This window comes from Carlito syrichta, unplaced genomic scaffold, assembly GCF_000164805.1.
Source record: "Carlito syrichta isolate Samal-C Ts95f unplaced genomic scaffold, Tarsius_syrichta-2.0.1 Scaffold78539, whole genome shotgun sequence".
NCBI classification, from domain to species: Eukaryota; Metazoa; Chordata; class Mammalia; order Primates; family Tarsiidae; genus Carlito; species Carlito syrichta.
The window spans coordinates 156468-183920 of NW_007022635.1; the positions used below are offsets into that span (position 1 = coordinate 156468).

At 41.6% G+C, this 27453-nt stretch overlaps 1 protein-coding gene across 4 annotated transcripts in view; it reads left to right on the plus strand.

Moving 5' to 3' along the window:
• NTRK2 (neurotrophic receptor tyrosine kinase 2) overlaps nucleotides 1-27453 on the plus strand; it is a 199780-nt gene continuing 172327 nt past the window's right edge. For all 4 annotated transcript variants that reach the window (XM_008054303.2, XM_008054308.2, XM_008054310.2 and 1 more), the window contains exon 1: nucleotides 1-279. In XM_008054303.2, the coding sequence (XP_008052494.1) occupies nucleotides 68-279 (212 nt within the window). In that variant the 5' untranslated portion in view covers nucleotides 1-67. The remainder of the gene's footprint in view (nucleotides 280-27453) is intronic.

Consider the following 27453-nt stretch of genomic DNA (forward strand, 5'->3'; position numbering starts at 1 on the left):
CACGGGTGGGGGAAGCCGGCCGGTGCAGCGCTGGGACACGCACGCGGGCCGGCACTGGCGGCTGGGGATGTCGTCCTGGACAAGGTGGCATGGGCCCGCCATGGCGAGGCTCTGGGGCTTCTGCTGGCTGGCGGTGGGCTTCTGGAGGGCCGGTCTTGCTTGTCCCACGTCTTGCAAATGCAGCGCCTCTCGGATCTGGTGCAGCGACCCTTCTCCGGGCATAGTGGCGTTTCCGAGATTGGAGCCGAGCAGCGCAGACCCTGAGAACATCACCGAAATGTGAGTTCCTGGTGCTCTTCCTCCTTCTTTCTCTCCTCGCCTCTGGGGCCCAGGCTGGTCAAGTGGGTAGGTCCTGGAAGCGAATGCTGTCCCGTGTACGGGGTTAAGTCCAGAGATGCAGGGCTGGACCATCAGTCGGTTACGTGTCTGTTTCACCCACTTGGGGCAGGTAGTGCAGGGAGAAGGGTGACACTTTAAAATAAGTTGTATATATGTCAGTAATGCAAATATATATATTTATTTGGGGAATAAATACCGTGTGTCTTTTAAGTTTCAGAGCTCTGCTGGGTGTGCTTTAGGCTTTCCGTATACAGTGACTTAGTTTTGGACATTCCTGTTTCATAAAGTGCTATTTCCAGTGATATTTACTAGAAAGAAGATTAAAATAATGAACTTTCTGATATCTGTTGAAGGAAGTGAGGGCCTCTCCCTTAGTATCTTTCTCTGAGGTTTAGAGCTAACCGATTTCCCTTTTCATTTCATATATCAGATTTTGCTTAGTAGATTGCATCCTTGAAAATGATCTTGTAAGAGAAGAAGTTCTGAGTGTTGAAATGCACTCGCTCAAAAGGGAAAATGTGATCTTTGGAGGTCTAAAAGCCTGGTCTGATTTAATTTGGACGTGACTTCCCAGAGATATGATTTTGAGACCATTTGGATTATAAATCTTAATTGCCCATTGAATAATTTCCTAGGACTGGGTTGGATGCTAAAACAGCCTGCAGTACCATGATGAATGTTGGCTTTAGCACTGGGCCCCCTTGTCCCTGGAAATGTTTGAGCTTGTCCTGGCTTGATGGAGGACTGTGTATTTTTGTTCTCCTCTTCTGATGCCTGGTGACAAGTACATTACCAAGCAAGAACTCATCGCTTCTTTCTCTAGCATTCCTGTGGCACCTCTCCTGGAAGTGTTATTGTTATTATTGGTTTCTCAGGAAATTTGTCATTTCATACCTTTCATGGACATGAAATATTATTCATCCACGCGGAGGATTGTATGGCAAAGTTTCTCCCAGTTTTCCTTACCGTGTTATACACCGAGATAGGCAGCCCTAAAGTGGGGCTTGGGCTGTGGCCTTCCGGTTGTCGAGTGCGCATGCATTACCTCCCTCCACCCCCCCCCCGAAAACGCACAACCATGTTTCTGCCAACGTAGTTGACTGAGATAACCTGTTTTTAAATGTAAGTAAGAACCTTCCTAGTCTCTGTTACCTGTTCTGCTGCTGATGCTCATGGTGTAAGGCTCAGGCAGAAGGAAATGACAACAGAGCAGAGCAGAGCAGAGCAGAGGGGAATGTGCCGGCCTAGCATAGCTGAGATGTGCCGGGAGCAACCAACTGTCAGGCTGTGTCTAGGATGCTAGGATTTCAATCTTCTTTGGCAAGGAGAGCAGGAGACAGGGCTAGAGAGGAAGGGTGGATAGGGCCCCTACAGTGCTGGTCTTGGACTAGGCTGGCTGAGGCTCACCAGGCTGGTCCAAAGTAGCTGTGGCCTTTTGTCAGAATCTGCCTTTTTCATGAGATGGGGTGTCAGTAGTCAGATGGAGGAGGCTGTATGGAATTCAGAGCTCTTCGGACTGTTTTGAGACCATGGAAAATGCCTCTCTATAGTTAGATATTGTGTGTGTGTGGTTTTTAAATTCTGTAGTAGATGATAGATGCATATAATGAAGAAAGGAATGAGATAGTGCTAATTGTTTTCACTTTATTTTTTTTTCCTTTAATAGGAAAGGCCATTATCTGAGAAAAAGAAAATAAAACTGTCTTTAAATCTAAAAAAAATATTATTTCAAACCTTTGTGATCTTAGCTGTCTGTTATATATGAAATCGATAGATTTAAGCAGAGCTTTCTTATATCTGTTCTCACAGTTGTTGCCGTTGCTTTTTTTAATGTCTGATGGCAGATTCCTATTTTGGGGTTTTTGAAAATGAATTTTAAAAAATATTTTCTAAAGCATTTGTCACAGTTATTTATTCAATCATTGCACTCCTAATTTCTACTCTTATTTTTTTTTCTCCTTTTGATTTGAAAACCCATTGGGATTGGGGGAGTGGTGAGGTGCTCAGGCTAAGTGTTCAGGAGGAAGAATGAATTTAGTAATATTGGTCAGACTGGGTACATGTGAGCTCTGGGGAAAGGTATGTTTCTCTGCCCTGTCCCTCAGCTTTGTTTGAGTTCAACCAGTTTGTTCTCTGGGGTCTTTATCTGTAATACTTTATCACAATACTGGTTTGGAAAGCACTTCATAGAATTATTTCGAATTCTTCTTTTCTGATTTCACAATGACATCACAGATGTGCTTGTGTCACTCTTCTTTTGTGATACCATCTGTGTTCTTTTTTAAATATATTAATATTTTCTTGAACAGCTTTTAAATCCTTGGCCAGTAGATACCAGCTACAGCTGGAACCAAATTACACATTTTTTTTTAACTTTGCTATTGAACTCAGTGGTATTCCTAAAATAACCTGTTCTAAAGTTCTAGTTTAATGGTGCGTAGTTTCTGAGAAGGGAAATGGAAAGAATGTATAAAAAATATATGTATAGATTAATTAAGGAGCAGGATATTTTTTATTTGTACATGCATATTTTAAGCTAAGGTGGCATTTTGTTTTCAGAGTCATTGCTTGAACCTGTCTTATTAAAAATCTTCCCAGCACAGTACCTGTCTCATACTCTTCACCCACGGATGTGATATATCTAGATTTATATCTATCTATAGATCTATACCACGCCTGCCTAACATCACACTGCTAACTGGCAGCTCCTGTTATTTGGAAGTGGTTACATCATGCAGCGTACAATGAATTGAAAAATAGTACCAATGTCACATATAATGACATTCAAGAGTGAAGCCTGTTGTTGGGATTATGTAACTGGCCACTTATGTCCCAGCTGTATCAAGTGCCAAAGTGCATTGCAAAGGACAAGTTCCGTTTCACCCAAATGGTAAAAGTTTCGGTCAAAATAAACCATACTTTTTTTTTTTCTTTTTACTGTGGTAAAAACAACAACAACAACTACACAACATAAAATTTGCCATCCTAACCGTTTTTAAGTGCATAGTTCAGAAGTGTTGAGTGTACCTACATTATTATAGAAAAGCATGCATTTTTATATTGTACATGTTTTATGAAGACCAGTAGAGATATTTTGTGGAATTTCTTGGGTGATATTCTCTGATTTGAGAGTAATAATTGCAGACAAGTCTTCATATTTTTCCTCTTAGCACAACATAAATAGAATTTGCAGCTTCTACTGTCAGAACCTCTGTGTGCAATTTATGGTTGGCCTAGTTAATCAGCTGTAGTGTTATGCCATTAATACATTGATTTTGGTCCTCTCACCTTAATAAGCTTTGTCATTGCAATTAATTGTACTTTTAAAAAAAATCCTGGCGCTCCCAAAAATTCAGTCAAAGGCATTGTTTTTTCCACCAACCCAATTTTTAAAAATTTTATTTTAAAGATGTGGGGTACAATGCAGGATTAGGTATAGACGTGGTCATCATACAGGTGAAGACTGACAAACCAAAATTTGAAATATAAAAGTATGAAAGAAACAGAAAGAATCTGTATGACTTTGGGTTTGGTGATGTCTTTAGATATGACACCGCACACACCAGCTAAAAAACCCAAAAAACCAGACATACTGTACCAATATCTGAAAGTTTTGCTCTGTGAAACACACAGTAGGCATATTAAAAACTAAGCCGCAGATTGAACAACGATGTTTGTAATCACATACCTGAAAAAGGGTTTGCATCTGGAATAAGGGCATCAGTTTTTATTACTCTGATATTTACTTCTCAGGCCTTCCATTGGGGGTTCTAGAACTTTGGATTGTGGTTGCACTTAAGAACCACGTATTTAAATTTGGAGTGTGGTTACACAAGCCACACTGGACTTGTTAATAAATAAGACATTCTGATTTACATCATTCATTATTTAATACAACTTGCAAGCTGGAGTTGAAAACATGCCATCTTCATAGCGTAGGTATTTGCAAACTTTAGCTTGGCACAGCCATGTAGAGTCTTTTTAGGTTCATACCTTCAGTCTCTGCAATATGGGGGTTTTCGTTACTCTGGATCAAACAATTGAAAAGCCCCGTGACCCTGCTGACCGTACTTTATTCCACCTCCCACTTCAACCCCCGTCATTTACTATGCAGGAAAATGTGCTTGATTTTTTTCTTCTCCGAAAAGTGATATTTCCTTATGGGAATTCAGAGCCCTAGAGTTAAGAGAAGAGCCTGGGTCATTTGTTATTACAGGCAAGTAATGGGAAGTTGAAAAAATGTGGTCACTGCTCCCTAGCGCTGAGTTTAGGTCTGTTTAAGGTCTCTCACTGTTTCTATCCATAAACATCTGTTTGTGTCTGTCTCAATATTCCCTTTAAAGATATTTTCTAAGCTGAGAAGTTGACTGGAGAGTTGAGGTCTCTTTCTCCTTAGGAACATTCTGGATGATCTCTTTGACTATATCTAGGTCGTAGGAGTATAAAACCTAGAATTTTTGTTTAGCTGGGCAAGGGGAATTGAATTTCCTTTCTATTTTCCCTTTCCTTTCCTTTCCTTTCCTTTCCTTTCCTTTCCTTTCCTTTCCTTTCCTTTCCTTTCCTTTCCTTTCCTTTCCTTTCCTTTCCTTTCCTTTCCTTTCCTTTCCTTTCCTTTCCTTTCTTTCCTTCCTTCCTTCCAGTATCAAGCAAGTACCTCCAGTTTTAACTCATTGTTCATCTTGCCTGTCAGGGGAAAAGGGAAAAAAGCAATATCAAACCATTACTGAATACCGTTCACTGGCATTAGCCCTCGGGCTAACTTTATCATTTCTCTTGAGAACTTCTTGTAGGTTCAACAAGCATAGGATAGGTTGTGACATTGAAACTGCTACCCCTTGGAACAATGCTAATTTTTAGTCCCTCTTGATGTCTATAAATCAACAGGAGGATTTGAGGGAGAGATTATTTAGGACGCATGGCAAACTTGTTACTTGTTTGGTATGTATGTGTATGTGTGTGTGTGTTCTGTGTGTGTGTGAGAGAGAGAAAGAAAGACAGGGGTGGGAAGGCCTCAACCTTGGATTATTCATAGTTGATTGATGATTTTCATAATATACTTGGCTGAGCTATTTTAAAACACAAATCCCCCCCACCTCCCACCTCAAATGGCAGAGATCTGAGCCCTGCAGTGGCCTGATAATTTTAGCTCTACATTTGATTGCTGATCGATCTCCATCTAAAAAGGCAATGATCCCACATAACTGGGTGCCTTCTCATCACTTACTTTGCTCTCTGGGGTGTCCAAAGGACTGGGAAGTTGTAAATATTGATCTTGGAGGTGGATAAGGGAATGCTCCCGAAGTTATAAAAACCTTGCATAGAAAAATAATGCACAGATACTAAGTTCTTTCTTTTCGGGTTTCAAAAAAAAAAAAAAAAGTACGTGTGGAAAGCTGAAGTCAGGAGACCGGGAAGAATCCCAATGTTACTACTAACCAGTTACCTGATCTTGAAGCAGCCCCTTAATGAGCTCAGTGGCTGATATAAACTGAGGGCTTTGGATTTGATGCTCAAATAAGTTTCTCCAGGTACTGAAGATCCAGTTATGGAGATTAGGCAGTTTATACATCAGCTGCAAGGTGCCCTGAGTCTGGCAGTGTGTGACTTTGAAGACTCGGTGTCACAGTGTCATGGGGACATGTTTTCAGTGTCTGTTCGAAACTCCCCCAAACCATGTACTTCTAAATGTGAGCTGCTAACGAGGTTGGTGGTATGTTAGCACTGGGCTAATGAGTCCAAGGTCACAGGGTTGATGTTCAGAAGGGTCACTTAGAATCAGGACCTCAGAAAGAGAAGGGGCCTTAGAAATGATCTTTTCCAACTTCCTCTTAGCAAAAACCAATTGCAGTGAAGAGAGTCGCCCAAGGCCAACTCATTAAAGGCATGATAAGCTCTAGAAGCTCTTTTTTTGTAAGCATCTGAATGAATGCCAGGGCCTCTACTTTAGGGTGCCTCCTTTCCGTTCTGTGTTCTTGGACTGAGTGTCTAAGTCCAGCCCATCATTTCAGAAGCATCAGCAATGAGAAGACAAGCTTAGTATGACTAAGTCTGTGCAAACTCCTGTCTGCGAGAGACCAAGTAATTACAAGGGCATGGGCAACTGATCTTGAAGCAATTGCCTTATCTTCATACGGGAAGAATTATGTTTTTTAAAATTTAGTTTACTTAAATTTCAAGTGATCCTCTTCTTCAGGTAATTCATACACAAAATTCGGGCTACAAAGCAAAGCCTTCATGAGTTGGCAGCAGTGAGGGATGCTTACCTTGTGCTTGCTGGGCCATTTTGGTGGGTAGGGGATGGGGCAACGACAGGGCAGACAAAGCAGAATGAAGACTGTTGCCCCTGGAGTCTTTGTCACAGTCAAAGATGCTTATGGAAGCGGAGAAACCCACAGCCCTTTATACAAAGTCTGTTTTAGCTCCCATGAAAGACCTGTGGCCAGAGAGTACTTACTCTTCTGACTCCTTTTTTCCCGTGACTATTCGATGCCCTAAAATTGATGACTGAGCTCAGTGGCTGAACCATTGAGCAAACTTCAGAATTATTGACTTCCATCCAGAATTCATTCATCTACCATTTTGTATGTTGTCTGTGTCCTGCTCTGAGATTTTTCCAAGAAGAGCACATTTCGAGACATACCTTTGGTTTCATGCAGGTCTTCTCCTGTGGGACCCGGAAGGCATTTTTACAGATATCTTCTTATTTAGTTTTCAAACGTCACTGTGAAGTAGGTGGGAAGGTCTTGACAGCCTCTGAGGGACTGTCAGGTTAATTAGTTTGCTGGGCTCTTGTGTTAAGCAGAGCATAATTAGGGATAGAATCCTATCTAATGTCTTACTTAGGGCTCTGTCTGCCCAAACCTAGTTGCCCAAATTTGAGGGCCCAGGCAATTCTAGGAGAGGTCTAGAGATTTAAATATATGTTCACAGGTTAAACCTTATGACAATGGGAAGGAGGTAGACTAGGGCTTTGTCTCTTGTCTCCCTCATCATCCTCTCCTCCGCCATCTCTTATCTTGTTAAGTGAGAAATGGTTTGGGTGCTTTTGTAATACAGCATCTTCTCATATAAAATAAAAATGTTGACAGTCACACACCATTTAGAGTTTTCTTTTCATGGCAAATAAGGGCCAATTACTGCTTAGTTCCCACTCTTTCCTGTAATCTTCATATCCTAAGAACTATCCAGACACACACACATGCACACACCAGAACAATATGTGTGTATGTGTGTGTCCTGTATGTCTTTCAGTGTATACGTCTATGCATAAAACTCTACTATGTCTGATTCTTTCAACTTAATTATCTTGAATTGTAAAATTTTCCTAACAATTGAGAATTTGCTTCCTTAAACTACTCATTTAATTTCATCTTAATCATTCTGGATTTCTTTTGGCTGGGACCTGGTGGACTGCCTTCTCCAAGTGAAGTACTTGAACGATGTTAGTGTATCAACCCTGGTAGCCAACATAGATACTCAGAGACCCGTAGTGTTTATCTTCTGATGTTTTGAGCCGTTCTCAACATAAATGAAAAATATAATCTAAACCCAAAGATATTGGAATTTGGGTTCAACCTCTGCAACATAGTGCAATTTAAAAAGATAGGGTCTTCTAAACTCTAATCTTTATAGCAAGGGTTGTTTCTGCTTCTTGTATCCCAGAGTCCCTAGCTGCAAGGTGGCAGAAAGGACTATGCCCGAACTCTCTAACTCTTGCTCATTGTGTGACAAGTGACCTTTCTTCCCTGGTCTTGGTTTATTTTTCTGTTCGATGTATGTGCAAGGATGGGGAATGCTGGGTAAGAGAGCTTGACATGATGGCTTCTAGATTTCCTTGTATGAAATGAGTGAAAAAAAGAGAAACAAAAAACCCCACAAATGCTTTTCTTGAAAAAACAAAACAAAACAAAATCCCCAAACTAGAAGTTTCTCTTTAGTTTGCTCCCGGTTTTACTTTACAGCTCTGCTGCTACCACCCCGAACTCAAAGAATGTTATAGAAGATGTTGCTCCTTGGGTGTTTCTCATGCACCCCTGGTGCTATAGGCTGAATGTTTGTGTTTCCCCAGAATTCATGTGTTGAAACTTAATCCCCAGTGCAGGGGTGTTGGGAAGTGGGCCCTATGGGAGGTGTTTAGGTCATGAGGGCAGAATGTGATTAGTGTCCTTATAAAAGTGAACAAGAGAAGGAGCTTGTTTGTCTTTTCTGCCATGAAAGGACACACATAGAAGGTGCCATTTGTGACCATCTAGACCATCAAATCTGCCGTTAGACCATCAACTCTGCCAGCACCTTGGTCTTGGACTTCTCAATCTCCAGAACTGTGAGCAGTACATTTGTTGTTTTGCATTACCCAGTCTAAGGTATTTTGTTATAGCAGCCCAAATGGACAATGGCACCTGGGTTTGGCCCTTTCCATGTGTAACTCTTCTTCTGTTTCTGGTGGTATTTTTCCTCTCCCTACCATCCCAAGTTGACAGATGTACATAATCAGGCAGGCGTTTGGCTGTAATGCCCCTTTCATGGATGTGAAAAAATCTTGGATGTGTACTCTTGTCAGGTGGATACCATGTGGGTAGACCACCACTGTTTCAGCTGAACCTGGCTTAATAAGGTTAACATAGTCAAAGAGGTGACAAAGTGTAGAAACCACCTGCTCACTGTGAGCCAAGTGGCTTCTCTTGCCAATTTCAGGTGTAACTGAATGGAACCCTGGGCAGGGGGTGGGATGTGGAGTATCTACACTCTGACAGTTTTAGGATCTGGAATCCTGGTGAGCCACTTGAACACACCAGCTTGAGTGATCTCATATCAAACCTGGAGGTTAGGACCTTGATGAATGCTGACTCCTGAAAGATTCCACGGTTCCAAATCAGTCAGCCACAGACACTAGTGTTTCTTTGTCTCTTCTGGAATTCACCCTGCTTTCTTCCCAGTTCTGCTCCAGTTCTCTTGGTGGTCAAGCAGCAGGAAGTTGACCTGTAGATTTTCTTTAGTCCAGCTCTGCTAGATGGTTTTGCTGTCACTAGCTCCCTGTCAGCCTGAGTGGCAACCTTTCCATGTTTCTCACTAATAGAAACAAGTTTTTATTTTTTTCCCCCAGGAATAGTTTTCTTTTTATTATTGTTACTATTGTTTTTATTGTAAAGATGTGGGGTACAATTCAGGGTTAGGTATACAAATGTTCATTATGCAGACATCCTTGTTGATGAGGTGTGCCCTTTCCTCCCCTAGCCGTTTCCCTCAACTGCCAATCCCACCCCCCTCCCCTGACAGTTTCCCATTACTACCAAACGCTTTCTTACAGTATTATAATTGTTCAAGGTCTGCTTATGAGTGAGAACATATGGTAAAAGAAACAGGAGTCGTTTTCTTAACATGTTCTGTCTACCTACACTTTAAGCAATTGCATCAACTAACTCTAATGTTACTATCTGATCAGAACATTTTCCTGTGGATGTTAATGACATTTTCAGCCCACTACTGGCCTGCTTCTGTGGATGAGGTCTTTGGAGGTTTTTCTAACTGCCCTGTCTTTTTAGCCAGTCTCCATTTTCTGTGGCCCCTAGAGCAGAAGTTTTCACCAACATCAAATCTCTTCTCTCTGCTTATTGGGTTTCCTTTTCATCTTGGCTGGAATAGCTTATCACATGTTTCCTGATTGTCATGTGGGCAAGCTGCCGTCTAACTCAAGCTTCATGCAAACATTAGTTCAGTGTCACTAGTGTTATTGAGGATACGGGGATGCTAAGACAAATAAAGTACTCCACTGAGACAAGGAGCCCCATAGTAGCTTATATCTAGTGGGAAAGATAGATGGCTACACATCTAAACACTCTCAACGGTGGGAGGAATTGATGTGTAGATAAGATGTGAGCAATTCTTGAACCCTACCTGCTATGATGGCAGTAACCCAACTGAGTTTTATTATCTTCCCTCTGCCAAATAATCTTCAATATTCTTGTGGCTACCTCCACTCATATTGCATCGGAGCAGGCTGCAGCCTGCATCTGCAACCAACTATGATGCAAGGGTTGGAGCGCCTTTTAGCTGAAGTCAATCCCTCGACGTCTTAACTCATCCGCTTACGCTTTTCCTTATCGGTAAATTTCCCACTCTCACTTGCATTTTCCATTTCTCTCTATCAATCAACATTTTAAGATCAGAATTTAAGCAGGCTCAGGTCTCTCTCATCTTTGAAAAGTTTTCCTTTAACACTGTTCCCTAACCCTCCTTCTGTCCCCAACTAAACCCCTCTCCCTTCAAAACCAGATCTTAGAGGACAGAACTGCATTCATCATGTCTATTTCCCCACCTCCTAATCCAGGTTTGTGCCACTGCTTTCTCAAACTCACTCCACCATAGTCCCCAAAGACCTTCGTGGACATGTTTCTTTGTCCTTATCTTACTTGACTTCTTAGCAGAAGTTGGCTTTATTTCTCATTCCCTCCTTCTTGAAACATCCTTTTTTTCTTGATGTCACCGCATTTTTTGTTTTCCCTCTACCTTTCTGACTGCTACTTCTATGACTTACTTGTGAGTTCCCCCTTCTCTGCTCTGACTTTAAAAGTTGATTTCCCTTGGGCTTCTGTCCTATGGGCGCTTCCCTTCTTTTTCTTGGGCTATGTCACCCTCATTCACGACTTCTGTTCATGCGAATGATGTCCAAATCTACTTCTCATCAACTATCCATAACGGCCTTTGGACTCATGTACTCAACTGCCCACTCAACATTTCTCTTAGAGGTGGGAATGTGTGTCACTCTTACCAAACTCACTCCACCACAGTCCCCAAAGACCTTCGTGGACATGTTTCTTTGTCCTTATCTTACTTGACTTCTTAGCCTTAAACCCATCTCCAGTGTTTCTTATCTTAATGGATGGCACCACTGTCCATTCAGTAATACAAATCAGAAAGCTTGACTCCTCTCTCTCTCTAATCCCTATATTATTTCATTTATTAAGTCTTGCCAATTCATTTTCCTAAGCATTTCTGAAATTTGTTCAATTCTTTTTATCTCTACTGCCATTATTCATTCATTCTTTCTTTCAACAAATACTGATGGAAATCTTCTCTGTGTAAGACTCTAGCTAAGTACTTGGGATATGATGAGAGACAGCCCTGGTCTCTTCTTATCAAGCTTGCAGTCGAGGAAGCAAAACAAACATCACATTTTTATTCACATAAAAGTAATGTAAGTCATGCCACCATCAACTTTTGCTTAAAATACTGCCACAACTTCCTACTTTCCATTTCTTCTCTTGTCTTGTGCCCTCTGTGCCCATATGACACGTTGTAGCTGGAGTGGTCTTTCTAAAATGCTGATCTTCTCACGTCACTCTTATAATTGCCCCGTGGCTCCTCATGTCTCTTTTAAAGGTCCCAAGTTGCTTATTTTTGTATTTGCTTTTAAAAAATAGAACCCGATTGCCACTATATTGCTATGTAAAGAGGCCTATAACTATTACATGGGCCAGAATGCACAGATCAGCATAACAGTCTCTTTCTACACCAGCAGCTCTGCAAAAAAAGAACAAATTATAACTGAAAGCTTGCTTGGTGATCTTGGAATTAGAGCAAGGGCATTTAATTCTACATTTAAAATGTTAAATGGCATTAAGCTAAGCTTGCCTGAGACATCCATCTCCATAATGGGAGAGCCTTCACAAAGGGAATGTAGAACTTGAAGTACTTTGGCCCAGACCTGTGTCCTCTGGATGGACACTCCTTTTTCTTTTCTTATTCACTGCCCAGCATCAATGCTGATTGACGCATTCTTTCTTTGGAAGGGTTAGTGCCCTTAGCCAAGCCTTCTCAAGCCTGGGAGCCTTTTAAGCGCTTTAAAGTGATTTTGCACATCTTTTCTTTGAAATGCATTAATTTTAGTGTATGGAATTTTATTAGTGATTCGATTTTTTAAAAGTAATATCCAAATGGGATAAGAAACGCAAACAGCACAAAGGGGTATATCATGAACAATTCATTTTCCTTCTGCATTATACTCCAACACTCCAAATCTTCAGTTCCTCTCTCCAATAGCAACCACTGATTTTAGTTTGTATGTGTTCTTCCAGAAATAGTCTCCTTATATACATAGTACATAAATAGGTCTTCTTTGTTTGTACACAAATGAGAGCATGCTGTATCCACTGTTCTATATCTTGGTGGTTTTCCACTTAACAATGTATCTTAAAAGTGTTTCTAGATAAGCATCTGCACACCAACCCTATTTTCTTCCCACTGCACAGTCATTCATTGGATGAATAGACTCTATTTAACCAACTTCCTATTGAAAAACCTGGTGTGCAAGTTGTCGCACACATGCACGATTTTACCTGTAGGAAAAGTTCCTAGAATTTGAATTGCAGGCACATTTGCAAGATATTTGTGATTTTTTTTTATAACTGTTTCCAAGTTGTCTTGCAAAGAGGTCACATCATTTCTTTCTCCCGCCAAAACTGGGAGTACCTGCTTTTCTACAGTTGAGCTAATACTATTTGTTATCAAACCTTCTGACCTTTGTCAATCAGATTCCTGAGAAATAGTATCTCAAAGTCTTTATTTTGCAATTCTGTAAGTATGCTTCAAATTGAACATCTTTTTTTATATGTAAGTCATTGGTATTTTTTTCTCAATGAACCAAACATAGGGAACAAACGTATACCTTAGTTATTTTTTTTTCTGTTGGGTTGGTAACCTTTCAAAAAGAAAGAAAATTTATACTTTGCCAAATGTTTTGCCTAATGTTTCTGATGTCAATTATGGATTATGATATTTATTATTTTCCTTCTTTTCTTCCTCCCCTTCCTCTTCCTTTTTTGGTAAAGTAGAATTAAATATTTTTATAGTAAAATTTATTATTTGTTTGCTTCCATGTTATGAATGTGGCTAAGAAAAATCTTCCCTTCTCTAAGAGTATGAAACAAGTCTCCTATATGTTCTTCTACTACTTTTACTATTTTATATTTTTGTATTTAAAGTTTTCTTCTATTTGGATTTTTCAAATATGTGGAAGGATGTAGCAATTGTTTTATTATTATTTTTCAATACAGCAAATCAACCAATCAGGTTTCTGGGCACTATTATTTATATAATTTTTTCTTTCCCTCACTGATTTAAAATGACAGTTTGGGTTCTTTGGAGTGCCACCTTTGTATTTGGGCCTGTTTGGTGATCTATCCTATTCCATTAATCAGTCTGTCTAGTTACATGCCAACTTTAAACTTTGATCGCCACAGCTTTTTTTTTTTTTTCTGTTTGAAGCATTAGTCTTACCTATCAGTCTTTTCTTTACGACTTTTTAGGACTGTTCTTGCATAAAGATTCTTCCATATGAATTTTAGGAGCTGCTTGCCTAGCTCCCCCACTTGATATTGATGTTTTAAATTACAGTGGTGTTCCATTTATGTATCAAAGGCTAACAATTTTCTCAACTAATCTTGAAAACCCCTGTCCTTAGATTCAAAACCGTTTTTCTAGCCTCATTTCTTGCCTCTCCCTGCCTCTAGTGCCATGGTATAGCCACTCCAAGTTTCCCTACTGAGCCATGCTGTCACTTGTCTCCCAGGCTTTGCTCTGGCTATCCGCTCTGCCTGGAGTCTTTTTTCTGCCTTCTGCCACCGGCTAACTCCTGCTTGTCTTTTCAGCCTCGGCTGCGATGTCACTGCCTTTGCCTCTACATCCGGGCTATGTCCCCTCTACCATGTCCTCGTATAGTCCCCCATGTTTCCCATCACAGGATAGGTCACTTAATGACATCAGTACATACACATGTACCTGTCTATGCACACTGCTGGGATATAAATTGCGTGAAGGTAGGGACACATGGGTCTTGTTTATTACTCTTTCCCGGCACCCAGAACAATACAATATCCTAGTTCTTTATGTGATACCCATACATATGAATATGTACACGTGAGCACCCCTCACGCACACATATATGAATCTAACATTTAGATTTCTAAATAAGAGTATTTATTAGTTGGTCTCTGAGCCATTAATATGCAAATTTCTAGATGTCACATTCCTCAAGCCATCAGGTTAAGACATTTGTTTATGTAAATAACCCTTATGGAATTAAAGTGTGCAGTGTTAGTTCACGCACTGTAAGAAACTGATTAATTGTGGAAAAGAATAAAGGCAAAAGCTTGATGAGGCAGGCTGATGATGTATCCAACAGGAAGGAGACACAGCAAAGATGGGAGAAGATGAAGGTATTTTACAGATGAAGAGAGATACAGAACATGCAATCTCAACCACAGAGGCAGATGGGGCGGGGGGGCAGAAGGGGAAGAATCAGTCCAAGATCACCTGATCTCCAACAAACAAATGGGTCTAATGAGAAAGATTTGTGCCTCTTCTGTTGGGTAATAGCTAATAATGGATATCCTTGTGGATCAATTGCCGTTTTCCCTGCGACTGCATTTATGGTGCTTCACTTAAAAAGCAATTCTGGTGTGAGATTTCAGATGTGATTTATCCTTCTGGTAGTATGGATGGTAGAGGCTGCTCATTTTTCTCAAGGAACTGCAAACATTAGGAGTATAAAAAGATAGTGCATCAGGTCCAGCTTAATGTACCATCTGATACATATACTTTAGTCCCTCTGAGATAAAAATGCATTGGGCTGATCCTAAGAGTGTTTCGTAGGCTTCCTTTAAACATTTCTTAAAATTAAAATCTAATTTAGTTTCATTTTGTTGGAACAGGCTCACACTGTCACCAAGGCTGGAGTGCAGTGGTATGGTCACAGCTCACTGTTACCTCGATGTCCCGGACTCCAGCAATCCTCCTGCCTCAGCCTACCAAGTAACTGAGACTATAGGCATGCACCACCACATCTGGCTAATTTTTAAATTTTTTGTAGAGATGAGCTCTCTCTATGTTGCCCAGGCTAATCTTGAACTCCTGGCTTCAAGCAAACCACCTGCCTTGGCCTCCCAAAGTGCTGGAATTATTGGCATGAGCCACTGTGTCTGGCCAAGACTTCCTTTACATTTATAATATTTGACACTATCAGAAATCTGAGAAGATTTGATAATTGCTTGCAAAACTGATCAAACAACAACTGATAAACATGTATGGTTGGAAGATGTTTAAAAATAGAATGAGGATGTCTATAAGAGTAATAGACTGAAGCCGGGCTCGGTGGCTCAGCCTGTAATCCCATGCCTTGGGAGGCTGAGGTGAGTGGATTACCTGAGCCCACGGGTTCGAGACCCGCCTGGGCAACTTGGTGAGACCTCATCTCTACAATAAGTAAAAAATTAGCCGGGCATTGTAGCGCACGCCTGTAGTCCCCACTACTTGGAAGGCTGAGGGGAAGGATTGCCGGAGCCCAGCAGGTCGAGGCTGCGGTGGCCGGGAGCACCTACTGCACTCCAGTCTGTGCGATACAGTGAGACTCCAACTCAAAAAAAAAAAAAAAAAGGAATAGATTGTATTGAATAATCCAAAAAAGATATTTCTCCTTTGAGATAAATGACATCCATTTATGTTTTATTTATTTATGTTCACATGATCTGAAATTATGTCCATTTTATACATACACACCACACACACACACACACAAATGAAAATGATTTAAAGTCCACATGTATTCTGAAAGTTAAATTTTTAAAAAGGAATAGGGATTATAGAACCAACATATTTAACTCCAATGAGAAAAGTCTTATTTTTGGCTTAGACATTGGCTCTCATGGTAGGCCCAGGCAACCCTCTGGGACTTGATTTCTTAGCCATCTCATCCATTCTTTCAGAGAATTGCTCTCTCAACAAAAAACAGTATCTTCTGGAGCTGAAATCTCTGGTGCTTTGAGGGTGTTACTGAGCCTTTAACTTACTCGGCTCACCGTAGAATTCACTTGGTCAATATTATCCTTTCATTGCATTTTCCATCTATACATGTACACATTGGAGGGTAATAAACACTCTGTTGACAAAGTTATCTTTTCCCATGGATAGCTAAAAATGAAGACAAGGGCTAACTTTTATGCATGCTTGTATTGATTGATTGATTCAATCTTTTTTTCATTTAGTTAGTCAATCATCAAATATTTTTGACCGTGTCTTCCCACCTGGTACTTTTCTGGCTCTTGAGTGACAAGACTTAGCCTGGGTCTTACCATTTGTTTTACTTATACGGCCTGTTTCAGAGGCACAAGCAGAAGGCCCCAGTCAGCTCACCCTACCCTTCTCTCTCCCAGCAGCTACAAGAGACCTCACTTGCAGTCGTGTAGACCACCTGGCCCACACTTTTAAACTCTGTCAACACCACCACAGACAGCAACTTTGGACCTTCCCCTTCCCCCCCATTGTCATGTCTGGGGTGTGCACATCCATGGCATGGTACATCCTTAGGCGGACAAACACAAGGAAAAGGCCTGCACAGGCCTTGGGAGTGAACTCAAGCTCTTGTGGGTAGGGAATGCTGGAATCCTGGATACACAGATAAGGCGTGAAAGTGTGATCTTCAGGCAGGAGCATCCTGTCGGCCCTGTGGGCTCCTGGCCTAATGTGGAGGAAATTGCTGGAGGAGAACAGAGTGAATGCCTCCAAAGTGCCTAAGTCCAATGTCCAGGGTTAAAGGTACCATAGTCCAGGCTGTTGGAACTTCTCCCTTGTGGCTCTGACCCCTGCATCGTCGTGGTTTTGAGCTATGATGATGCTCTGGAACAAGGGAACTGCAGGGCATATGTCCTGGGAGCATGCAGTGGGGGTAGCCATGCTTCCAGATGGTTCCTCCACTGCAGTACCCCACTCCTGTCTTCAGGTATGGGGGTGCATGTTTCCAACAAGGGTAGCGTGTGCTGGCTGCCTCCCCAACACGCTCTGTGATATTATCACAGACACAGATAGATCACGGGCAAAGCAGAGATCTGCACCCAGCAGTTAATAAGGATTGTGAAACATTATTAGCTAGCAGCTTTCACCTTTTTCTCGTCCCTATACAGGTTTTGTTATTACCCCTGAAAGGTGTGGGTCGAAATGTAATGTTTCAAGAACCTGCTCTTTATGACTGAATACTTTTTTCCACTGGTACCCTAGGAGGATCCTGGGATCATAAAAATTGTGCCTGAAAAGTCCCTTTTCACATTTTTTTTTTCTAAATTAAAAATCATTGAATATGACAGTAGACATGCATGGCGGATTAACAAATTAATTTTACATTTCTTTGGGAGTTTATGTAGGGGACTGATACGAGGTAAGAGCTCCTCTAGGAAGTGTTGTCTGCTGCTGCTACTTTGGACTGGTCACTAAAGCTTTCTGTGTTTCAGTTTCTTCATCTGGGAAAGGGGGCAATAGTAGAACCTTTCTCATCGGGTTTCTGTGAGGTTAAGATGAGTTGATACATGTAAAATGCTTAGAACAGTGCCCGACACATAGTTTGCACTATACTGCTAGGATTTGTGTGTATATGTGTAGGGGGACTAGCATCAAATACATACATCTACAAATATGTATGTATGTATGTGTATATATACGTATATATATATATATTTATATATATTTGAGTCAGGGTCTCACTCTGTCACCCAGGCTGGAGTGCAATGGCACAATCACAACTCACTGCAGCCTTGGCAACCTCCTGGGCTCAGGCGATCCTCTTGCATCAGCCTCTCAAGTACCTGGGATTACAAGTGCATGCCACTATGCCCCGCTAAGTTTTTGATTTTTTTTTTGGTAGAGACAAGGTCTTGCTATGTTGTTCAGGCTGGTCTTGAACTTCTGGGCTCAAGCAATCCTCCTGCCTCGGCCTCCCAAAGTGCTAGGATTATAGGCATGAGCCATTGCATCTGGCCTCAGATATATTTAGGAGGAAAGTATACTCTTTGGGGCTGGGGTAAGCCTGAAAAGAAAAAGACTCTGCCTTGAGTATGGCACTGAAAAAGTGCTGTGGCTAGAAGGATGGGTATAGAGGGTGCTTTTTCCCTTATTGCAACTGTTGCATGTGCTTTGGCTTGTTTGAGGATTACTCTCATCTTGTAGGACCTGGTGTGTTTAGCAGATTGGAATATTGACCATTTGTGTGCAGAACCATCACCCATCAGATTCTGCCACTATTATTCATGTCACAGTCTTTGTTCTGCAACTTTGTTCTCTTTTATTTATGAGGTTGTTTACTAACAGTTCTCCTGGACTCTGGAGGTTATCAGTCAGTTTATACCTCATTTTCTCTTTTAATTGTCTTTCTCATGTTTTAATTGCAAGGCCTTTTAAACATAGACACTTTTTTTTCTTTTTAAAAATTGTGGTAAAATGCACATAACATAACATTTGCCATTTTAACTATTTTTAAATGTACAATTCAGTGGCATTAAGCGCCTTCATGTGCTGTGTAATCATCACCACCATCCATCTCCAGAACTTTTCATCTTAAAAAATCAAAACTCTGTGCCCATTAAACAATCACTCCTCATAGCCCCTGGCAACTACCATCTTCTTTCTGTCTCTTTTAGGTTGACTACTCTAGATACCTTAAAAATATATTTAATTTGGAACAATAATATACCCCTTGAATTAAAAGTTTTTATGAAATTTGTTTAGGACTTTTGTTTATTTTCACTTTCATTTTTTGAATTGGGGTCTTACTTTGTCACCCACGCTGGAGTGCAGTGACACGATCATGGCTCACCACAGCCTCAAACTTCTGGCCTAAGGGGATCCACCCTCCTTGGCCTTCTGTATAACTGGAACTACAGGTGGGCACCACTACGCCCAGTTAAATTTTGAATGTTTAGGACTTTTAGATGTATTCGTGCTTCCTGTCTGCAAAATAAGTTCTCTTCATTGTGGTCTTACACAACCACTCATGACTGAAATCCCATCCCACTATCTTTGTAGTTGTACTCCAAAGAAAGTAATCTCTAGCCTTTTATAAAAATGACTGAAGGTTAACCTGAGAAGTGAAACACTGAACATAAAACTGGACATGTCCCTTACAGTCAGTGCCTCTCCTTACTCCCGCAGCCTATAAATGTTGGCTGAAAAATTGTGCCAAAATCAAAACAGACCTTCAGAGAGGTCCTAAAATTTTACCACTGGAATCATTCTCCTTTCTTGATGTTGTGACTGATGCTTGTTTTTCTCTGTGCCATGCTTGACCTACCCTGAAGCGGGAGCAGAAGTACTAGTTCCAGAAATTCCCTTCGGATAGAATGATTTGTCCTGACTGGAGGCCAAGAGCTTTCAAAACTGTGTTCTGCCATGATTCGTGCTGACTTGAATGCTTCTTAGGATTCTTCCAGCCCAGGCTAATCGTTGGAGGTTCTTCCTCAAGAGTCATAAGTGGAACGCTGGTTGGCCTGAAATATCAGGGGAAGAGAAAAAGGCATTTGAAAAAGTGGTAATTTATGTGTTGGATTAGAGTTTCAGAATTTTGCTTTTTAAACGAGCATTCACTCTGAAATGTAAAAAAAAAAAAATTATAGATGAACTTATTTACTAACCTATTTCCTGAAAACAACTAGTGTAAGTAATTCTATAGTATCAGCATAGTGTATATATAATGGCTGCTTAATTTTTATTGAACGAATATTAGAAATGGCACAATGCATCATCAGTATATTTATAACTGATGGTAATTATTTTATACAATAAGATTAATAGGGTAAAAATGAGAGAGAATGAGAAAGAGAAGAAAAGCTGAGAACTCCAACTAACCCTAGTGGTTGGCATAGTTGCTGGAACTGAGTGCAACGTTTGTCCTCAACTTCCTGGCAGTGAAAAGAGAAACTCATTATTAGGAAGGAGAATACCTACTAATTCCACAGGGACACAGCTTTGTCTGGCACTATGTTCTGAAAGGAATTTCTTTCGCAGGGACAAGAGATGTCATGTACAGCTTTTCTGAAAAATATAGAAGTAGATTTCATTTTCTTCTTCCTGAGAAAGTTGGTGAAAGTTGGGAGCAGTGACAAGGACATCAGTTCTATAAGGAGGCTGAAGTGGTCCAAGAACTTAATCTCCTCTCTCAAGCCTGTGATTATCACATGGTTACAACTCAGGATCTTGGACTCCCATCCCCATGTGCCCCTTGCTAAGCCAGGCTTTGTTGGAAGCTGGGCTGCCGATGATTTGATGTCATCCCCTCTGACCAGGGTCAGGAAGATTTTAGTCTCTGTTGCGGGTTAAGGCTAGATCCATTCTCTTTGGAAACCAGACAAGCAGATGGTGGGGGCTGACATCTTTTCACAAAGACCAATCAACCTGGCCTGCGTGCTCGTCCAGGTGGAAGCTACCCCATCCGAGTATGAGGATGAACTGCAAAGGTACCAGCAGAGATCCAGGCTTGCCGGGGAGGCAGCCCTGTGATGGCCCCAGAGCTTGGACAAATGCTTGATTGAAAGCCCAGAGTTCCACCCGCAGAGCAACAGAGACGGTTTTGGCCTAGAAGCTGTTAGGAACAGATGTGACCAGACGGGCTCCCCAGCCATAGGAAAAGCTCCCTTAGGCTCCCATGGTGCCTCCAACCTCGAGAGGGATGGTCTCCTTGTGGGCCTGCCAGGATGAATTAGCTGCCGCGTATACCCCAAGTTGTTGAATGTGCTGACTTGTGTTTCTGGTGGCTTCGATATTAGAGTACACCTGCCCCAAATAAAAACTGTGGCTTAAACATAAACTTGTAAGCCGCTTTCTTGACAGTCATTCAGTTTCAGGGCCATTTCTATCCTGGAACTCTCCATGGCTTAATATGGTAAAACTGTGTCTTGCTTGTTTTTCCATTTGCTGTGGTGGATTACCGCGAACTATAAAAGATCTGAGGTCTGGCCGGGCTCGGTGGCTCAGCCTGTAATCACAGCACTTTGGGAGGCCACGGCGAGTAGGTTGCCTGAGCCTGCGGGTTCGAGACCCACCCAGGCAACTGGGCGAGACCTCATCTCTACAATAAATCAAAAAATTAGCTGGGCGTGGTAGCATGCGCCTGTAGTTCCGGCTACATGGAAGGCTGAGGCAGGAGGATCGTCTGAGCCCAGCAGGGTAAGGCTTTGGTGGCTGGGAGCATGCCATTGCACTCCAGTCTGGACAACAGAGTGAGACTCCAACTCAAAAAAAAAAAAAAAAGATCTGAGGCCTAATGTGAAATATATAATGATATTAAGTATTTTAGTTGAAAGGAAAAAAAAAAGCCAGTCTCGGTAGCTCAGCCTGTAATCCTAGTGCTTTGGGAGACTGAGGTGAGTGGTTTGCCTGAGCCTGCGGGTTTGAGACGCACCTGGGCAATTTGGCGAGACCTCATCTCTACAATAAATCAAAAATCAGCCGGGCGTGGTAGCTTGCACCTGTAGTTCCAGCTACTTGGAAGACTGAGGCGGAAGGATCGCCGGAGGCCAGCAGGTCGAGGCTGCGGTCCCGGCCACCGCACTCCAGTCTGGGTGACAGAGTGAGACTCCAACTCAAAAAAAAAAAAAAAGGAAAGGAAAAAACATTGTCAGTAAAAACCCACCCCTTGCACTTTGTTGGGATTTTGTTTACCATTGTAGAAAGTATCAAATTATAGTTGGCTATGTCTGTGTCATTTAAGTTTATTTGTGACAACAGAAAAAATTTCTAAAGGTTCTGGAACAGGGAAAAGTAACTTTCTTTAAGTGACTTTTTAAATTGTGATTTCTGTGTCATGTTATTTCCTGGATCTCCGTACATGGGCTTTCTCCCCCTTCCCTCTCTCTCTTTTTTTTTTTTTTTATTTTGAGTCTGGGTCTCATTCTGTCACTCAGGCGGGAGTGCAGTGGCACAGACACAGCTCACCGCAACCTTGACTTCCTGGACTCAAGTAATTCTCTTGCTTCAACCTCCTGCGTAGCTGGGACTACAGGCACACAACACCAAGTCCAGCTGATTTTTGATTTTTTTGTAGAGATGAGATCTCACTATGTTCCCAGACTGGTCTTGAGCTCCTGGGCTCAAGCAATCCTCCCACCTCAGCATCCCAAAGTGCCGGGATTACGGTTGTGAGCCACCACGCCCAGCCAACATGGGATCTCTTTGCATCTCCTATCAGTGTAGGAGATTATTTGGGACATTGAAGTCTCAGAGAAAATTACAACCAAGAATGAAATCAGGTATCATAAATTATTTCCATGGGCCAGTGAAACAGATGAGGTTGGTCAGGATGGGACCAGTCAGAAATGTGCTCTAAACTCCAGGGTCGGCACATCTGATGGTTACCAGGAGGAGAGGCTGGTTGAGTTTGGTGTACTTTTTTTTTTTAAAGAGAATATGGAAATTCAGATTTTTACAATATGAAATCTAATTTAAAAATGTTAGTGACTAATAGTTTTTTTTAAAAAATAAAGCACCCTTGTTAACCAGGTCCAGACCATTGCTACTGACTCCTGGTCAACCAGTTTAAAAGAATTACCTATTACACTCTGTGTAGAGTGGTTCATTTTAAACCTGCATATGACACTATGCTGAGAAGTCAAAATAAGCTTACAGTTTCCTGATGGTGACTGATGTGTTTTATGTAGAAAGTAAACCTTAAGTTCTTTTTTTTCATAATTCACGTTTCTGGTTATAAATTGTGGTGGTCCTTGTTGGAAATGACCGTGTTGGTAGAGATAGATAAGAAAAATGCCAGATAAACACATAGAAATCGAGAGTGTAGCTTTCGTCTTCATAATATTTTGAGGGTTTTTCTTATGACTTATGTATTAAAGAGAAGTGAGATCTTGTCAAGCCCAAATTTCCTCTTCCACAGATGTGGGCATTGGAGGCTGGGTGAGATTAAGCTCACCAGCTAGATAGTTACCAAGCCAGGCCTTGAACCTGGTTTCCCACTCATTTCAAATAATCACTAGCATTAATTGAGGTCCTCATGTGAAGTCTGGTTTTCTAATTCTCCCAACATACGGTAGTTATTGTTGTTACCCCGTTTTGCAGACAAGGAAACTGAGGTGTAGTGACTTGCCTCAGGTCATACAGCTAGTAAGAGGTGAAGCTGGTATGGCATGTTTATCTCTCACACTATACTACTTATTTTCCAGGCCTGTGAATCCTTACATTCCAAAGGTTAGAGGCTTGTGGTAGAAAGCTGCGGTACTTGGGTCTTGACATTGTGTAAGAATCTGAAGAAGATCTCTTATTTATCGCCTATTATAGCTTTATGTGGATATAAAACAGGAGATTGTCCTATGAATTATCCTCACTCCTTTTTGTTTTGTTTTTTTTTGAGTTGGAGTCTCACTTTGTCACCCAGACTGGAGTGGAGCGGCCACCGCAGCCTCAACCTGCTGGGCTCCGGCGATCCTTCAGCCTCAGCCTTCCAAGTAACTGGAACTACAGGCGTGCACTATCACGCCCAGCTAATTTTTTAAAATTTTATTGTAGAAATGAGAGCTCGTCAAGTTGCCCAGGCGAGTCTCGAACCCGCGGACTCAGGCAATCCACTCACCTCAACCTCCCAAAGCGCTGGGATTATAGACTGAGCCACCGAGCCCGGCTATCCTTGCTCCTTTTCACTGACTGTTATTTTTAGACCGTGATTATTTGTGAAAGTTTATTATGCAGGAATTCTGGAAAGTATTCCTTTTTGAAAGTACTGGATTTACCAGTCCCCAGTCCGAGTGGTGTGTTACAGAGGCTGCAAACGCAGACTTCAGAGGACAGGTCGATCTGGATTCAAATCCTGTTTTGGCAGCTGTGTGACCTTGGTGGAGTGACTTGGCATAGCTAGGTCTCAGTCTCCTCTTCTGAAAAATGAGAACAATCATAGCTCTTTCCTGGGAGTATTGTTTTGTTAGGAGAAAATCCTGGTGTAGCTCCCTGTCTGGCACCAGGGAAGTTACTGGTGCTGCTTCTAAGTCCACGGCCAAAAAGAAACAGGAAGCGCCGCTGCTGAATAGCATGTGTTAGCAGGCTCTTCAAAGTCATGCTTTGAGATTGCTTGTTTGGTGTTCTTTACTTTCAAGTCCCACAATTGGGGTGGTGTAGCCTCTCAAGAATGAGCTATAGATTGAGAGTGTCCAATATTGTATAACACCCGCACCGGCTCATGGATTGACTTTCGGAACTCTTAGCATTTTTGCTGAGAAACTAAGCTGACTAGTTGTGAAACCAGAGACCAAGGCAATTAAAAAATTATTACATTTCCTATGAAAGAAGTCTTGTGGCAAGAGAGAATCCTGTCAGAGTTGCAATACCTCAGCCCATGTCTGTAAGTCTGTAAGCCTGGACATCTGAGTTCTATCTACTTTTATCCAATCTCTCTCTCTATCTCTATCTGTCTAATCTCTCTCTCTCTCTCTCTCTCTCTCTCTCTCTATCTATCTATCTATCTATCTAATCATGGTAGGGGTGGAGCGTGGTTGGGTAGCAGCAAGTGATTCCGTTTTCAAGAGTCACCAGTTGAAATATTCACGGCTGTTTCCATTTCATTTTGATGCGTTGCCAAAGTACAGTTCAGGTAATAAAGTCTAAGCTAAAGGGAAATTTTTCTTTTGAGTAATACCGCTGTCAAGCTAATATACACGAAGAAAAGATGCATTAGAAACCACTCTTTGTTACTCGGGAAGATTACCTAGAGGGATTATTGGATAGATTGTTAAAGCAAATGTGAAACCTTTTAAAATGTGATGAGGACCCTATCCAGGAACCTGTAATTCAAAAATATTTCTGTGAATTTTTTCTAAAATTACCTCTTTTCTCTCTCTCTCTCTCCCCAAAAGCCACCTATAAGCTTTTTGTTAAGCCTAAAAAGAGAAATTCTTTACCCTCAGAAAAATGTCTTAGTAAAGATCTAACATGTCAGTTAAGACTGGAAAAGCTTTGGTGGCAATACAAAACAAGATGACGGATAGTCTGGATTTTGCTTATGTCCAAATTCTTTATATGTTGACTTTCTGGTCACTCTTCGAGGTTTGAGTTAATATTCTTTCTCCTTTTAAACCTTCACTGATCTTCCCAATCATATGACTGTATGTGTACGTATTTTTCCCCCAATCATATTTTGTATTTCCTTTCACTGTGTCCTGTACAGGACAGGTACATGTGCTTCTGCTTAGAATCTTTTCTTTTAGACTCATCCACCCTGTGGCAGTGTGCACTGTCTCCCTCAGATCATAGCCTCCTTCCACAGAAAGAATCTCTGAATCTTGGCGGAGTACAGTGGCTCGTGCCTGTAATCCTAACGCTTTAGGAGATGCAGGTGAGAGGATTGCCTGAGCCTAGGCGTTCGAGACCAGGTTGGGCAATTTGGCGAGATCTCATCTCTACAATAAATAAAAAAAGTAAAAAAAGAAAAAAAAAGAGGAAGAATCTCTGGATCTGAAGACTCTTGGAGGCCATTCATGTCTAGCCTTACATTCCTGAGACTGAGAGGTTCTGTGGCAATTAAGTCCTCACCTGCTGGGGGCAATTAGTTTTTTATCATTCAAAAGTATAAATAAGTCGTTGGTTTGAATATGCTGTATGCTTATAACTTCAATTTGCTTTTGGATTGGACAGATTTTGCTTTCAAGATTGACTCTCCATCCCTCTCTCTTATTGTCCTTGCTTTGTTTCCCTGTTTTCTACATGAAAAGTAAAATTATATTATATGATCGTCATCTTTACGTAGTCTTTTTGTGCATCTTTTTGAGTACATGTCTGGTTCTTTCAGTGGGATTATAAAACCCCAAGTGAAAGATTAGCGTACCTTTAAGTAGACATTCTGTAGCATCAGCTCTGTGCTAGGAGATGAAGATTCAGTGAGATGAATAAGATCCCTACATTTGAGGAGTTAACAGTTCAGTCTGGGAGTCAGATAGGTTAATAGAAAAATAAAATTGTGGGTGTATTAGCCTGCTTTGAGTTGCTCTTAAGGAACACCTGAGTTTTTTTTAAAGAAAAGAGGCTTATTTGACGCATGGCTCGACATGGTGCCAGCATCTGCTCAGCTTCTGGTGAAGCCTCAGGAAGCTTTAACCCATGGTGCTGGCATGTCACATGGCAAGAACAGAAGCAAGGAGAGAAGGGAGGTGTCAGACTCTTCTAAACAACCAAGTCTCACATGAACTAATGGAGTAAGAACTCACTCATTACCTGGAGAATGGCACCAAACCATTCATGAGGGATCTACCCCCATCATACAATCTCCTCCACCAGGCCCTGTCAGCAACACTGGAATCACATTTCAACATGAGATTTGAAGAGAACAAACATCCAGTCTGTATCACTGGGTACGAAAAGTATCTCCCATCCCTCTGATTCTTAATCGCAAACGCAGAAGTGCAATAAATGCTAAAAACATGCTTGCCAGCAGGTGGAATAAAAATGTTCTGTCTGCAGAAAGCATTTTTAGTGTTGCCTACAAATCACTCAAGCAGTGTTTCTGGTCTCGGAGGGTCCCGGGATAGATTTAGGTGAGTACATTGAGAACTCCCTCGGCAATCAATGATGATCTTGGGATATAGTAAATGTGTGAAAATCAACAGCAAAGACAGCCCTCATAATATGAGGTCCTAGCAAGAGTCCTATACGTGGACTTGAGGAAGGAGGAAGGCACAGGCTGGGCAAAATAGGATGATGGAAGCCAACACTGATTCCTGAGAGATTGTGAATTAAGGGGCAGGGCCAGGGCTTCTAGGGGAATCAAGGAAGTAAGTCAGAGAAATCCTCAAGGAGTACCAAATTTTTAAAAACAATCTGATTCCACCACATCTCCTGGTCACTATTTAAAGGCTACTGGTGGCTCAGCCTGTAATCCTTTGCTTTGGGAGACTGAGGTGAGGGGATTGCTTGAGCCTGCGGGTTCAAGACCCGCCTGGGCAACTTGGTGAGACCTCAGCTCTACAATAAATCAAAAAATTAGCCGGGCGTGGAGGCACGTGGCTGTAGTTCCAGCTACTCAGAAGGCTGAGGTGGAAGGATCGCTGGAGCCCAGCAGGTCGAGGCTGCGATGGCCGGGAGCGGCCACTGCACTCCAGTCTGGGCGACAGAGTGAGACTCCAACTCAAAATAAAATAAAATAAAATAATAATAAAAAAGGCTACTGACTTGTTTAACAGAGAATGAAGGCCACATAAATCTGCAGGCTAGAAGGGAAGCTTGATTTTCTATGGAGAACCAAAGCTTTGCTGATCTCATGAGAGATTCCTATGAGACAAATGCCAGGTCACATAACTCTGGGGGAGAAGA